Source organism: Silurus aristotelis (assembly GCF_946808225.1).
Source record: "Silurus aristotelis genome assembly, chromosome: 20".
In the NCBI taxonomy this organism is placed as follows: Eukaryota; Metazoa; Chordata; class Actinopteri; order Siluriformes; family Siluridae; genus Silurus; species Silurus aristotelis.
Window position 1 is genome coordinate 7,628,592 of NC_139593.1, and position 17,045 is coordinate 7,645,636.

The window sequence follows — 17,045 nt, forward strand, 5'->3', positions numbered from 1 at the left end:
AAATTTACCAACCAAATTTAACAAACAATTTGCAAATTCGCCAAGAAAGCTCCATCAGTCTGCAAGGCAGTAAGGTTAATCATTAAAGGTGTACAAGAAATTAGTAGCATGCAAGCTGATGTACCAATCCAATAGGGCCTATGAAGGACTGTGTTTCATCTTTGCCTTAATTTGCATGATGCAATTTGATGTGTTTCTACATAAAGGTGCAAAATCCAGGGCCTTATCAATACAAATAGATTTTCTTTCACCCTATAATGATGTTCACACATTTGTATTTGAGAATAGGAATCTGACGTGCATGTATTAATGTATTGAGATGAGAAGACTTTAATTGTTGGGCGGACAGTCTCTCAAATGATTCGAATCAAAAACAAAATGTTGCTTATTAAAATATTGCTCCTATGTTGCTGACCGATTATGTATGCGTGTATATAAGGCAGGTGATTTTATTAGGCACCTTATTAAAACAATGCATGCTTTACATTTCACTGCAATTTGTATTTTGCCTAGAATTTTTGTATACAATTATGACTGTGACTTGCTGACTGTTTTTTCATAACATTTTAATAATACCGTATATATATTTTGAACCGTATCACTAATGGCAACATTTCTTACATGCGAAAACCTTCATTTTCATATTGCTTTCGCCACCTCCATGTGTGTATTTGCTGTAATTCATGCAAATTCTTCTCCATATTCTTTGTTAATCAGACACAGTATGGGGACAATTGATCGCACTGCACATACAAAGTTGTAAATCATGAGAAATGGGGCTGATACCGATTTCCTATGCGAGCCCTGTACTCCGGCTTCTTTCTGAGAGTGGTTAATGCAACAACCGGCCATTCTGAATCTGCATTAAGGTTAATTTCGTCTAGAAGGAGCAAGATGTTTTGACATTGCTTGGAATTTCAAAAGGGCACTTTCGAGAGCTGAAGCATGATCGGCATTCTGACAAGGTGTCGGCCTGCTTTTTGCTTCTGAGCGTTAAAAGACCTGCCTGCCATGTTTCCTGAAAGAGGACCAGAGTTTAACGATTTAAAGATTTACAACTTTAACAAGACAAAAGTTCACTAATTAACATATTTTACACACTTAATATATATTAGTGATGAAACAGAATGGCAATATCTGTATCGGTGCTTTTTTTTTTTTTGCTCCAAATATTCATTTAAATTCAACATGGGTGCAACTAAACCCTACTAATATGCCAACCCTTGGAAAATGCCTGGGGGAAAAAACTGATTTCTGACAGTACCGAAACCTCAGCTACTTCAGTGAAGTTTGCTAACTTATTTTTTCATATTTTTGTCTATGCCTGGCTGTGATAATTAGATATATTGAATTGGTTTTGCTTCTTAAACCACCACAACCTTTACTAGGCAGTTACTAAGGATGTTGTGAATATTAAAGAACATTACATGGTACTGTAGCTTATACCTTACAATTACAGTAGCACAAATAAAAAATAAAATATTTCCAGCTCTAGTATCAACCTGGTAAGACTTTCTGTGAAACATTCTAACTTAAAATCAAGTGCTCCTTTACGTCTGTATTTGTGTCACTTTAGAACCAATTCTCTGTTCATTCTGAATATTATAGTAGTATTCAGTTACATTAATAATACAAGTGTCAGTGATAATAAGCTACAGGGTTGAACTTGAACAATAAGCTACAGGGTTTGTTGAGGTACTTGAATGTAAACTAATTGTGTATAGAAGTTCTCCTAAAATCTACAGTACTTGAGTACTGAGTCCCTCTTTTTTAAGCTACAGGGTTTGTTGAGGTACTTGAATGTAAACTAATTGTGTATAGAAGTTCTCCTAAAATCTACAGTACTTGAGTACTGAGTCCCTCTTTTTTAAAATGGATTACATTCATTTCAACTTTGCCCATTATTTCCAAAAGTTAAAGCTGAACCTCAGTGGCCGCATAGGCTATAATAATATCCTGCACTGTGAAGGCAATGGCTTTATTTCTTGCAGCTCCACTGCACTGGTACATGGTGCATACTTATTTGCCTGGCCAGAATCGAAGTGGCAGCCCTCCAGTTGCTAGTCAGCAGTCCTGACCACTTAGCTATCTTCACCATCTTTGTTAGTAAGCAGCAGACCCCCTAGCAGGAAGATATGCAGAGATTATTTCATGTCTGCTGAAGCATTCCTGCTGAAGACCTTTTACATGGTTTGAGAATCAGGTCCATGACACACCATGGCACAGGTTGTCCACCTACATGGTGTGACCATAACAATACAAAATTATCAAGTTGGAAATGGCTAAAGAATCTGTTTAAAGTTAAATCATTGTAATAATGTATGCTATCCATATGTATCCCATGGCCTTTGTCCATTATCATTTATCAAGTTCAGTTGACATCTATGATGTGGCTTCCCAGTTAAAGGTCAAGGTTTAGGATTAAATATAACGCATTTAAAAACACATTATTGTGTATGAGAAAATCTTTACACTGCAGTTTATTTTACTTCGAACCAACAAAAAGACATCTTATGGGACAAAAGCCAAACCCAGGTAAGCACCAAGCAAGTATCTACCTTTCAGAAAATGTTACTATATTGGGTGTTTATGAGATCTCACTGTGAATGAGCTTTTCAACCAAAAAAAAAAAATCAATACTGTTAAGATCTCTTCTGAGAGCATCAGCAGTCTGCACAATCAGCTCCCTTGCCATTGGGCCAAATGCTTTGTGGGAGTTCTGAGTTTAAATTATTATTTTTCGCTTCAGTATTCGGGTATCTATTTCAACATTTCAGTGCATTCAGAAACTCCTGCAGAATTCATTGCCATGGTAGTTTGAAAGGAATGATTTTTGACAAAGTTGAATCAAACAAAAATTCTCTTAAGGCAGTTTAAAAAAACAAAATTGACATACCATCCTCAGTGGGCACGTAGATGTTCAGGTATAGACAGTCTTCACTTTGGTCCTGCACGTAGGTTACCACTGTATCCAAGTTAGCAGTGAACCATACAGGTAACATATCATTGAGCAAAAAGCGATCTTCCAGAAACTGGGGACACACTGGGGCAAACTGAGTGGCATTTCGGATCCCTGGCCAAGACATAGGTGGCTCTGGAGGCTGAAACCTCCTCTCGCCTGTGGGTGGCAGAGCGTAGGGAATCCCTAAGAACTGTTCAACAGGTCCCAAAATCTCATTGGGCAGTGATGTTTTTAAGCCTCTCAGTTTGCCATAGTTTGTAGTGACAACTGGATACTGTTGCCCCTGTCCAAATGTTATGCAAGATGCTACCACAGCTACAATCCAACAGATTCGTTGTAGATTGGCAAATGGCTGGACCATAGTTGTAGGTATCCATGTGGTTCCTCCTTGCGGTGACATGATCCAGATCAGGTTGGAGAGAAGAGGGTATCTACGGTCCAAAAAAATCCCACCTGAACAGATTAGGTGACGCTCCTGTCTTAGGCTATGATGGGCAGTTCACAGGCAAGACACCCCCCAATCACATCACCAATGCTAGAACCCCCCATCCCAAGGAAACAGATCTTGCTTTGGGTGGTAGCTTTAAATCTGCTACTCTTTTAATAGAAACAAAAAAGTTACTGTAGCTCCGTCTTCTTGGCCGTCTTCCAGTGTAACTATTTTCCACTCTTCACTCCATCTTTGATGGTCTGCCTGCAGGACAAACAGTACAATCACTTAATATTCATGCTTACTGACACTGGCAAACACAGCATAGTTCAAATCCATTAAGTCTAAACCAGACAGTAAGCCTGTAAAATATATACACACTCAACACAGCAGGTTCAAGTCAGCTCACATGATCGTAGTTGAAACTGTGATTTACCATTCTGAAATTTGATTCTTACTGCGGATAACCACAGTTTGTAAGCAGTCTAGAAAACTGAGGATCAAATACCCACGTTAAATGTAGAATAGATGCAACGTAACCATAAAACATAAATTGATCTGTTTTATAGGTGCTACAACCAGCGCAATCAAAAAGGTTACTTATATACCCTCATAAGTCTAACTACAACTAATTTATTTTCTATGGTTGAAGATTTGGATGAGAAATTCAATTTTTTTTTATTTCGTATTCTTTCTTTCTTTCTTTCTTTCTTTCTTTCTTTCTTTCTTTCTTTCTTTCTTTCTTTCTTTCTTTCTTTCTTTCTTTCTTTTTTTAATTCTGCAGTAATGTGAACATCCTCCTACTGATATTCATTAGTCATCTCTTTAATTGGAAGATCGCTAATTACAGATTTATAACTAGGGATCCTTCTATCTTAGTTTAATTATGAAAGGCAATTAGTTTGCCACACTGCTTAGGCACGGCTCGAACACTAGAGCTTTAGATTGACAGATCATCAAGAGATTTTAAGTTGTAAATAAATAATAGTTTACTTATAGATAGATAGATAGATAGATAGATAGATAGATAGATAGATAGATAGATAGATAGATAGATAGATAGATAGATAGATAGATAGATAGATAGCTTTTTTTGTTTGTTTGTTTGTTTGTTGGACAGTGAATGACAAGTAAAAATTAGTCCAAATTTGACATTTCTGGCTCTAACCGAACATGGATGGAAAAGAGGAGAGAGCAGACTGTCTCACTTCCACAGTCAAACATGGAGGTCAAAGTTTAACGATTTGGGGTAGTTTAGGGAACAGGATAGTTAGAGACATATTCCAAAGGTGAAAGGAATCCTGAACCGACATGGCTACCGTTCCCTACTGCAACACCATGCAATTCTCTTTGGACTGCAGCTAATTGGAATGAACTTCATCACACAACAAGACAATGATCAGAATCATTCCTATATTTCCAAACTCTGAATCTGAATCATAGAGTCATCTGGAGTGTTATTTCTCATGGAATAGGTTTGCCTTTATTAATTCTAATAGACTTTTGGCCATGAGGTGCACATAAAATAATATAACATGTAATAAAGACATTTTAACTTTGTTCATTGTAACAGGTTGTTATTCATTATTTTAAATTCTCTGATATTACCAGTAACCGCCACGATGAACACAATTAACCCTCTGGGGTCAACAAACGCGCCGGCGCGTTTTGAGCCATTTTATTCCCCATAACGCCGAAACGAACTTAAAGTACAGATAAAAGCAATACATCAGTCAAATCGGTAAAGGGTCTCCTTTTATTAGTATACATTCATAATAAAAAAAGGCTGTGCTTTTGTTAAATAAATACAACAGACAGGTTTTGTTTAGTGTCCTGATGATTTACGTAATTTAAAACACCATAATTACTTTCAAACATTTACAAGAATATTTTGTCCTCATGCTCTATGTTGAGTTTGGTTTCACTCATAATAAACATACATTTGAATAAAGCATTCATATTTGTCCATGAGTTACCTTATGACAATCTTGCGAATTAATCGCGATTAAAATTTTTAATCGATTAACAGCTCTAATATTATTATAAGGTGAGGTCCAGTTACCAGTGTGACACTAAAAAGAGATGTAGTAATGGCTACTTTTTTACTTAAGTACATATCAGAACCCAAACTTCTTTACTTTGACATGCGAACAAAAAGTATAGTCAGTACTTCATTTTTTTGAAACATGAGTATTTGTATTTCTACTTATGTGAAAGATGTGTGTACTTTTTCCACCTCAAGATTTGGTGCAACAGATCTTTTTAAATGTTTAAACCTGTGTTCACCTTTGTGCTTTGCTAACCAGGGCCATCATTCAGGCATTGGAACCTGGCTTTTAAGGCACCTCTGACTCATAATAAATCAATCTTTCTCATTAGGAAAATGGCTTCTGTCTGTTTTTTTATTGTAGAACTTAATCATTAAGGCTGCTGAAGAAAGGCCCATACATCCTCTAAATCCAATCTAATCCAATCCAATCCAATAATTGTGAACCCTAATTCTCTGGGCCGGGTTTACATGCACACATTCCCCTTTTATAAATTTAAGTACATACATTATTTTTACACATTTTTGCAAACATTATCTTTCTTAACTAAAACATGAAAGCATTTTTTTCACCGAATATCTTGTGGATTTTGGTGCTGATTTGTGACTTGGCGCATCAGTAAAACACATGTTTAATGATTACAAATAATTTTTTAGTTTTGTTACGGTGGAGTTTTTGGAAGCTTTTTTTTAATCTGAGTAAAGAAAGGACATTGTGAATAAATGTGTGTTGCATTGAAAGCTTTACTTTCGCCTCTTTTATATTTATTTATTTATATCTTTAATAAAACAGAAATGTTTGCACGCATTAATAAAATTAGTGTTATTTAAATTCATTTGCATTATTTCCACAGCTCTAATTAATATATTACAATAAAATATACACTACAGATTTAAAAATGTTGTTACATAATGAATGTATCCAGGCTGAACATCCACCATATAGAACACAAGCAGAGAAAAGACGATGATGATCAGATAATCAGGAATGTCTTTGTTCTGTTTACGTCACTGACTCCCTCTGTCTCATCCACGTTAACCCCATACTTCTTGTTGCCTTCTGCCTTGCTTATTGTGAGATTCGTAAACTAGCCTACATCAGTGGTGAAAGCCAGGAAATGATACACCAGTGTTAGATTGAAAAAAGAACTAGGTTGATAGGCTGAAAACAGCAAAATGGGAAGAAAACAATACTGAAATTTCACCAATTAAATTAAAACTAATGTAATGAGTGAAAGTGAGTGAAAGTTGACCAAAAAATAAATAGTAAAGTGAAGTTCTGATACCAAAAATATCGACTTAAATACAGTAACGAAGTATTTGGACTTCGTTACTTACCACCTCTGACCATGTCCAAAAGCATATTCAGATTTTCCAAGAAATCGAACGTGTGGTTTGAAGTAAAAGGCAGTGCTGCATCTAGCAGCTCAATCTGAACAGATGGAAGATAACAGTTCTCATGAGAAGTTGAGCGCTCAAGCAAAGCAAGGCGCCTATTATACACTAACTGAGAGCCTCACATTAAATTAAACCCGTCATGGGAAACACCATTTCACAATGTTTTACTATAGTACATCATACCAGTGGTCACTAGAGAACGCATAAGCATTGCTACCTCAGATGTTTGGCATTAAAACAGAGTAGGAACAAGGCAACTACAGGAAGCAGCTGCTTTTATATCTTCAATTGAAGCTGAACCACTGGAGCTTGGCCACTTTTAAACTGGTTTAAATAAAATAAAAACAAATTGTGATTTCTGCATTATTATATATCAATATTACAATTCATTCTCGGAACTTTGTAATCTTTCTGTCCTCATCAATACCATGAATATTAATATCAAATTTGAGGATCTTTCTTTAACTCAGCCTCCATTCTGGCAGATTGTCCAGAGCGTTCAGCCCATGATTTTCATTTCCAATAAGGAAAAGAAAGAAAAAAAAAAAAAAAAAAAGCAGTGTAAAAATATTTCCACCACGTTTTCCACCAGGTCTAGGGGCATCGGCATCTACAGAGGAATCAATAAGCTTTGAACAAGCATTGGAAGGTGTATTCTGGGTAAAAGAAAACTGGTTTACGTGCACCTGTCTGACACAACAAATTAAAAATAAATGGAGGAAGATTTTAACCACTGCTCTGAAGAGAAGATGAAGAAAAGATAAAGAAAAACTGAGATGGTTAACAATGAGGGATTTCAATGCATTATGCATCAATCAACTAGTATAGACACCAAATGCTGGCTTTTCTTTCAAAAATAATTTAGGAATTGTCAGTGAAAGAAAATGCAAACGATGCTACTATTCCATTATTTACAGACCAGCAATGTTCAGATATATTGAGACGCAGCGCTGACAAATCTGACTTGTTTATTCCTTTATACATTCAAGAAATTAGCAAAATGACCATATACATTATGAAATATTCAGATATGGGAACAGTGACACTGTTTTGGTATTTTGTGCCTCTATGTACCACCATAATAGATTTAAAATTAATCAATCAAGATGATTAAAGTTTAGAATTCATCCAGCTTTATTTCAAAAGGTCCCCCCAAAAAATTATATTAACTCCTTACAAATTTACAGCCATTTTTTACATCGTCACTAAATATCCAAAGGCACAAAAGTAATTACAAAACTAATAAAGACATATTTTTAATCCTTGGAAGCACATGCCATGCTTTGGATCATGAGCTCTTCCTTTTTTTTTTTTTTTTTATCTGTCCAAAATAGTTTCCTCATTGTATTTCCCAATGATGAATGTAGTATTTTTTGGTTTAACACCTTGAATTAAAGCTGAAGGTCTACAAATTGAATCTCATCTTGATTGCTTTATTTGAAATTAATTCTGGTGGTAAATACACAAATACAATAAAAAAAAATTGTGTAACTGTCCTCACTGTAGGTTCCTTGTGCTGTGCCAATTTCAAATATGTAGATATCTACTAAGAGCTCAGATTGTATGTGTGTGTTCTGGGCTCTGGCTGTCTGGACTCTGTCACTGGCAGCCTCGAAGGCTTGCTTTAGTGCCTCATTTATCCTCGAATGAAATGAGTCTGTGATATCGAAAAGAAGCCTCAGATGTGTCACCCTTTACCTTCATTTATACCTCCCATCCAAAAGCCTGGGAGAGGGTGAAAATAGCTAGCAGATAGCATTCACTGTGTGTGTGTGTGTGTGTGTGTGTGTGTGTGTGTGTGTGTGTGTGTGTGTGTGTGTGTGTGTGTGTGTGTGTGAGATCATTCATACAAATTTCAATGCAGGTACCAGATTTTTATTTGCATTTGAATTATTCTTAAAGATCTGACCGAGGGGCAGGGGATCCAACCGAGTGCTGAGCGAGACAGCCACATGCTACGGGCAAAGCCATTTTCCAGCTGGTCCGGTGAGGACAAAGGGGAAGAAGAAAAAAAAGAAGAAAAAAGCCGCAGTTGACCTTTAAGTGAACTTTAAAGGAGAGAAGTGACAGTTCTACTGCCCCAAACGCGTCCGCTATCACCTATTCAGCATGGGAGGCTCGATATTTTTCTTCCCGGGCAGAGCTTCCTACACATCTTTCAAGTGACTGAGAGAATAAAGACAGGGACCCCAAAGAGATGCGAGCGAATAGAGAGGAGGACTTATTCAAAGGTGACGGTCGGGTTGGGATGGGTTGCTGGGGGTCCAGGCCGATAGAGACAGATAGAGAGAGCGAGCGAGAAAGAGAGAGAACTGCGATGTGTATCAAAATTAAATAGCGACCCTTATAGAAGGAAGGCTGTGTTGATAAAGAAGTGGCTGCCTCTACATTTAAGAGTCACAAACTAGAGGACAGTTCCTTGTGCAGCTGTTTAAAGAAACCGCACAGCTGTAGGCCGACCTGATTGGAAATCAATACGTCTCAATCGCCCGCTTGTACAAATAGATTACCTCATGCACGTAATGAGTGTGTGTGTCACGTACATGTGAGTGGCCCCTGGTCCATGTGCAGATAAGACTTTATCTTGGGTGTAAACTGGAAACTTGCCAGAAGAACACTGCTAAAATGTCAGGTTGGAGGTCACGCCGGAGGTCATTTCCCACTCCTCCGGTGGGTACCCCAACACCACTAGGATACATGGCAAGGAATGTCACTCAGAATCGTGAGTCAGATGGTTTGCAAGGAGCGTTGGGAAGACGTGAGAGCTAAGTGCGCATGCGCGTGGCTGGACGCGTGCCCTGTTCGCGCCTTGGTGCTTATGCAGATGTCCACAGTACCACCTTGCGGCTTAGTGCGGGACTGTGCGTGTATGTGTGCGTGCGTGTGTGTGTGTGTGTGTGTGTGTGTGTGTGTGTGTGTGTTCGTGTTCGGTGAGGGTTAGACCGGACAGATTGAATCTTCAGAAGAGAGAAGAGATGCGTTCTGATTGCGTTTTTTCTCAATTCACACGTCACAGTCCTGTCTCGAGCCGGAATGCTGCGGGTTTTCGGGATTTTTCACAAATAAACAGACGGAGTTTTCCTCTGACTTTCCACTGCGATCCCAATCACCTCCTGCTCGATTTACCCTCATAATCATCATTATCTTTCATGCATGCAATCCCATTCAATAATTTACCCATCTCCAGTTTTCCAGATTAGAACGTCACACTCGTAATAATAATAATAATAATAATAATAATAATAATAATAATAATAATAATACAAACCTGACACAGGTAATTCGCGTTTATAAATTGAACCTGTGGAGTTTCTATTTAATTATTTATTTTATTCATATATTTTCCCCAGCACTTTTGCTTACACCAAAAAAAAAGCCGTGAACATCATCACAACATTGTCGGTGGCGCGCGCAGGGTAAACAGTTGCAATGCACTCGATCATTAAATGAAAAAGTCAAGTGCACATCATCATATGCAAAACATATGCACATCATAAGAGTGTCGTTACACCACGCATTGCATTGGAACCTGCAAGAAAAAAAAATTAAAGAACGTCCTTGCAGTTCTATGGGAGAGACCTGGAATGTGCACGAGCACTAAAAAAAAGACATGCCATAACCAAAACTGAACATGGATCTACACAAATATAGACGAACACAAACATTTCTTTTCTTACCTGTGCAATATTGGCATGACAGGACCCCTCTCTCTCTCTTTCTCTCTCTCTCTTTCTCTCTCTCTATCTGCGCACAGACTTCATGGGATATGGCCAAACATGTACATGCAACAAACAAGAAGGAGACCAGAACGCAAAAGTCCTCGCCACCAAACCAAACAAAATCCTCCAGTTCCCGTTTAGAACACACACATCCAATCCAGGGGGTCCGATGGAAAAAGAGGAAAAGAAGCGACACCTTGGATGATGATCCGGATGGATTTAAAGCAATGCGCACGAGCATTAAAATTCAGGTTTTGCCTGTACGAAAGACCGAGAGATTAAAGGGAGAGACACCAAAGCTGGACCCCTCTCTCTCTCTCTCTCTCTCTCTCTCTCTCTCTCTCTCTCGCTCTTTCTCTCTCTCTATCTCTCTCTCAGTTGCCATTGGACTGCGCCGAGTGAAATTTACAAAGCCCACAGCCAATAGATTGCCGCATTCACTCCATCAGCGTTAACCAGCTGCGAAATCCTTTTAAACTTCACTCAGAGCGCGCGGCACCGAGACGCCCGTGTTGCGCGTGCCAATGTCTTATATAGTTTGATGGAAATGCATGACTCCTAAAGGGTCATCCTTTATTTAAATACATTAATTAATTAAAATACTCCTTTTGCATGCATCACGTCCCCGAACTGCACACTGCTTTTAGGATTATTATTATTATTATTATTATTATTATTATTATTATTATTATTATTATTATTATTATTATTATAGGTTTAATCACCGGCCGCTGGGATATACACCATGAGCGCGCGTTTTATGCACGCGCTCCAGGGGGTAACGTATTCGCACCGACGCGGTCGAGTAGTGACGTCATAAAGCGCGGAAGAGTAGAAGAAATGTAGAATAAAGATCAAAAGTGCGTGCGCGGAGGCGCGCGACCGTGCGTGCGCAGCATCCCCGACGGCTTGGGGAAATGGATCGGGGGATACGGCATGGGGCTGAGGGTCACCTGTGTGTGATGAGGAATGTGTATGAAAGAGGAAGGAAATGTATCCATGTACGTGTGTATCCATCATGCCATGTTTCACTGCTGTTTCTCTCTCTCACACACACACACACACACACACACACACACACACACACACACACACACACACACACACATTCTTTATTATAAGAGCTGTAGTGCGTAAACAAAATCATCAGCTGTGCACTTTAACACTGCAACACGTGCTTGATTAAGTCCATCTCGATAAGACCTGTTTCTGAGAACAGTCACGTGTCAAAGCACAATTATAGCTCCTGAGTGGAACTTTGGGGAGAATTTGTGTAGTGCATTTACCTGAACACCTATGTGCAAAAGAATGTCTTATCTATCTATCTATCTATCTATCTATCTATCTATCTATCTATCTATCTATCTATCTATCTATCTATCTATCTATCTATCTATCTATCTATCTATCTATCTATCTATCTATCTATCTATCTATCTATCCAATTATATTTATCAAGCTTTCAACAATGGGCATTGTCTCCAATGTCTAGCATTACAGAAATGAATAGATTATAAATATAAATTTTAACATAATAAACTAGTCCCTATAAAGTATTTATAATGAGCAAGCCAGTGGTGAGATGGTATGACAAAGATACTTTGAGAGCAAGCAAAAGAAACCCACTTTTTTGTTCTGAAGTAATGGTTTCATTGCCACAATCTAACCATTAAGACATGATTTAGGCAGTCTCCTCGTAAGAGTGGATGTTAAAATATGTCTGTTACTTGAATGCTAAAAAGCATTTATGCAAATCAGTGGGGTCTGAGGCTGGTTAATTTTAATAAATTATCCTCTGCAGCAGAGGTAGCTCTCAGTTTTCTTTTCCTGGAAAGGTCCCCAATAATGTGTATGTTTGATGGTTTTGGAGACTGCACTTGGGGATACATTTAAAGTTTTTTCAGATTGTCTGACCTTCATTTCTTGAAGTATTGATGGACTGTTTTTTCTCTATACATAACGGGATTTCTTGCTATAATGTGAATTTCTACAGTAGTTCTAGTAATTGCACTAATAGCACTCTGTACTTACCCTTTCCGCTGTACAAGACAACTGATGGTATAAAGCACAGTAAGAAGGCAATTGTCACAAATAAATTCTTGACAAGGCACACCTGTGAATTGAAAACCATTACAGGTGACTACCTCATAAATCTGATGAGAAAATGCCATGAGATTGCCAAACTGTAATCAAAGCTAAATGTAGTTCCCTTTCAAGAACTCGAGCTGCATTTACAAAGATTTGGGAATGCTTTCGTGTGTTCATGATCTTAATCATGTGTGTAATCTGTCCAACAAAAAGGCGCGAACAGGAAGCTATTAAAGCACATGCGGTAAAGACGATGCTAGCTTCTTTTTGTTCAGTAAGCACTCTATGTGTGTCTTTGTCAATGGAAAGTGCTAAAATATAAAAATAAATAAATAAATATATAAAAAAAAGAAAAAAAATGGAGAGCAAACATGTGTACTGGCTGTGTGTTTCTCCTTGCCCCTGCTTAATTATTTGGGGGGGGGGGGGGATAACACGTTACTTGGGAGCGGACCATGCTTAGTCGGTTTTTGAGGCAGCCGACTGCTCTCATTGTGGGCACATGTCCAAGTCTCCTCGCGGTTCTGTCCCTGCTTTCGCTGAGGTAAAGCAGCATTCACCTTGTGGCGATCGCAAGTGGATCTGGCAGAGGGCTTGGAGACTTCAGATTTCCTTGGCCATGGTGGGCAAGGCTTACATGGCATTGAATGGTGGCTCAGGGACAGAGGGTTCTCCTGGAAGGGCAATCCGGTCCACACTGGAGAAAACCCAGGTTCCTGTCTCAGGGCCCTGTATTGGGAGCTCCTTGTTGTCCTGTAACACTACGCCTCACTCACGGGATGGGGCGGTCATGAGTGGCCGCTCTGCCCAGGGTCTGTGGAGCAGGCTCTATCTCACCTGGCACATCAACTGCCTGTAGATGCTAGCCGTGCTTCTGGCTCTGAAGCACTTTCTCTCAGACCTGAGACGCTGCCATGTGCTGATCTGTACAAACAACACATCAGTGGTGTCCTACATCAACCATCAGGGGGGTCTGTGATCTTTGCTTCACTTAGATGTGCTGGAAAAGGTATGGAGGTTTTAGAGCGTACAAGTGGACCTGTTTGCGACTCAAGAGACTCAGCCAGCCCCTCTTGGGATGGATGCCATGGTACAGGCATGGTTCACCGAGATGGAGTCCATCTCCTCCTGGTCAGGCAGACGATGGTTTGAGAAGGCAGACCATGGAGAAAGAAGATCCTATCTGGGAGGGATCTTCTCTCTCATGCAGGAAGCATGGTTGTTCACCCCCACCCGAATTTATAGAGCCTGTGGCTGTGGTTCTGGTCTCTCTGCCAAAGTAGTGGAGACCATTCTCCAATCCAGAGCTCCTTCCATGCGGAGGTAGTATGTCGCAAAATGGCGACTGTGTGGTGCAAGCACCACCAGTTGGACCCAGTTATCTGCACGGTCGGTTCAGTTTAGGAGTTTCTGCAGGAACAGTTTGCCACAGGGTTGTCTCACTCCACCCTGAAAGCTTACGTGTTGCAGCTATTGCAGCTTATCATGCTCTGCTTGCTTCTTGTGCTGCAAGCATTCTATCCTCCTCTCTTTCAGACCCCTGACCATGCTTTCTCCTCCTCTCATTAGTCCTCTGGTCTCCCCGTACTTTTTGGGGTCAGAGCTTACTCCACTTAGCGTGTGTCAGCCTCTAAAGCCTGGTCCCCTGGAGCATCTCTTCAACACATTTGCAATGCTGTGGGCTGATCCACCCCACGGACTTTCATCAGGTTTTATAGCTTTGACCTTAGGGCCACTCCTGACTCCTCCGTCCTTTGGCCTAGCAGTGCCTATCCACACTAGGCAGGGGCTGGTCAGACTTGCGGTATTGTACTCTTGTTCCCAAAGCGTTGTTGACGCAGCTCCAGTTCCTGAAAGGGAATATCTCTAGGTTAAGTATGTAACCCTGGTTCCCTGAGGGAATGAGACACTGCATCTCCAAGGCACACTCCCTGCATCCCTGCAGCGCTTCCTTACATTTCAGAAGCTAGTATCGTCTCCACCACAAGTGCTTTTTTAGCTTCCTGGTTGTGATGTCACCATCTAAAATATAAAACAAATTTGTGGTTTATTTAACACTTTTGTAATTATATAATTCAATCTGTGTTCTTTCATAGTTTTGATGTCTTCAATATTTGTGTACTATGTGTTAAATAATAGAAATAAAATAAATCCAATAAAGGAGAATGTGTGTCCAAACTTTTTAATGTTTATTGTATATCTGTAGTATTGTTAATAATTTATATTCAGAAGTTTGCACTATTTCCAGGTCTCAATTTTAAAGTACACACATGTTGATCGTGTTGATCAACAGTTTCTTTATATCTCATTTCGTCAACTGAAGCATGTGTTCAGATGATTTGATCTCAAATGGATCATAAGGTTGCACACAAACCTGTGAAGCCATGCCAGCTTGAGCAAAAAGGGACATAGCAAATACTCAGAAACTCTGCAATTCATGTATATACTTCAAAGAGACTATTTTTCCACACAATTTGTTGCCAGTGATATCGTTTGAAATGAAAGGGGTTGAAATATATTTGGAAAAATGCAAAAAAAAAGCATTTTCAGTAGTGCAGCAGGTTTAATTTCCTCCATTTTCACATGTGTCATGTGCTTTGGTGTTCATATGTTTCTTATATTGATAATTCCATTTCACTAGTTGCGTCTGATCAGGTATTAATCGCATGACCTCTGGTATTGCAACACGTGAGATTTAGATTGAATCTGCAGTCTTATTTAATCTTTTTATTTCATAGTCTTGTATACTCTGTATTGTCTTGTCTATAAGCTAAATGTATAGTGTTATTCATGTTTGTACTTTTGAGTGTCACCAAAAGTTGCAACCAAATTCTTTGTGTGATGAGGCATGACATTCTGAGATGAGGCATGACAAAAGTGCATAAACTCGGCTATATTTGACAGAGATCATCATTTGATTGCATAGTAAATGGGTAGGGGAGAGCGTATAAGACTAAGTTTAGCATCCATATCACTAATCGGTACACAAGCAGGAGTTAAAGTGAAGAGAAACTACAAAAACTAAGAAACAAATGAACACAAGTACAAGAAAACTTAGTTGTATTGACCTAACACTTCTGTCAAAAACCCATATTCAGAGTGAATTAGTTTATAAGGAGGACATCTGTGGTGGCATCTCCAAAATACTCATTAAAACTCTTGACAGCAACAAAATTACCACAAAAGGAGCAAGTTTCTAGCTGGCTGTATTTCCTATAAATCCTGAGTTTTGCATCATGTAGTCAGTTCCATAAATATCTAACAGTAAATGATTTAAATCCAGGTCATTTTTAACTGCAAACAATTAGTAGTTTAAATATGAATGATAAAATTATATCCAGGATTCATTTATCGCCATGTAAAATTACAAAGGTACTTTTCTTTATAAAGGAACTAGTCATTATTTATAGAAAAATAAACATTTTGATAAAAGACATGCTATTGTGCTTATGCTTTATATCCTTAGCTGCCATTATAGCAGGTGAGAGCTCTTACCTTTCTTACTCGTTTTATTTATTTGGTCCCTGTAAAAATGTAGTCACGATTTTCCCAACCAGACCTAGTATACGAGGTGATATCAAAAAGTTTCTAGAGTAATGGTGCTAACTGGTGCTTAACTGGTAACCACGTCTAAAGCACCAGGGTTCAGGAGGAACGTTGTTTCATTTAACTGTGTAATGCGTCAGCTATATATGGTTAAAATGACAATAAAAGCTTCTTGACTTGACGTCTGCGATTTCATCATGGACAACAAGTAAGAACAAAGAGCAAACGTGAAATTATGTGTGAAACTGAGCAAATCCGCCTCAAAGACGTTCGAGTTTTTTTAAGTGGCATGCTCGCTTCAAGAGCGGAAGAACTTCACAAGAAAATGACGAAAGATCAGGGAGACCTTTAACGAGCTCAAACCCTTAAAATGTCGAAACCATTCAGCACCACATGATCTCACTTCTGCACCCACACTACTCGCCAAATTTGGCTTCTGTGGATTTCACCCTCTTCCCGAAGATAAAAATCCAGCTCAAAGGTCACCATTTTGACACCATTGCGGAGATCCAGCACAAATCACAGAAGGTGCTTGACACGCTTCAAAAAGAAGACTTCCAGGACACTTTCCAGAAGTGGCAGGAACGCTGGGAGAGCTGTATTGCTGTGCAAGAGGACTATTTTAAATGGGATATTGTGTAAAGGTAGATAAATAAAGTAATTTCTTGAAAACAGAGTTAGCCTTAAAACTTTTGGATACCACCTCGTATGGTTGAGTGCCTTTTTTAATGCATCCATTTTTCATATTGTGACTCACGAAGAGTTTAATATCTAAACTCTATAAATAAATACAGCATTTTCAAAACGGGAAGTGATCTGCATAGAAAATCCCAGACATGTATCCTTAATGGACTG

General features: G+C 38.9%; 1 protein-coding gene across 3 annotated transcripts in view; it reads right to left on the reverse strand.

Annotated features, from left to right (window-relative positions):
* nlgn4xa (neuroligin 4 X-linked a) overlaps nucleotides 1-11,067 on the reverse strand; it is a 96,954-nt gene extending 85,887 nt beyond the window's left edge. The window contains exons 1-2 of one of the 3 annotated variants that reach the window (XM_083522753.1): nucleotides 10,515-11,067; nucleotides 2,897-3,656 (exon numbers count right to left, since the gene is read on the reverse strand). In XM_083522753.1, coding sequence (XP_083378879.1) covers nucleotides 2,897-3,362 — 466 coding nt within the window. In that variant the 5' untranslated portion in view covers nucleotides 3,363-3,656; nucleotides 10,515-11,067. The remainder of the gene's footprint in view (nucleotides 1-2,896; nucleotides 3,657-10,514) is intronic. The other 2 variants (XM_083522752.1, XM_083522751.1) reach the window with 2 other exon arrangements.
* Between the last annotated feature and the right edge of the window lie 5,978 nt (nucleotides 11,068-17,045).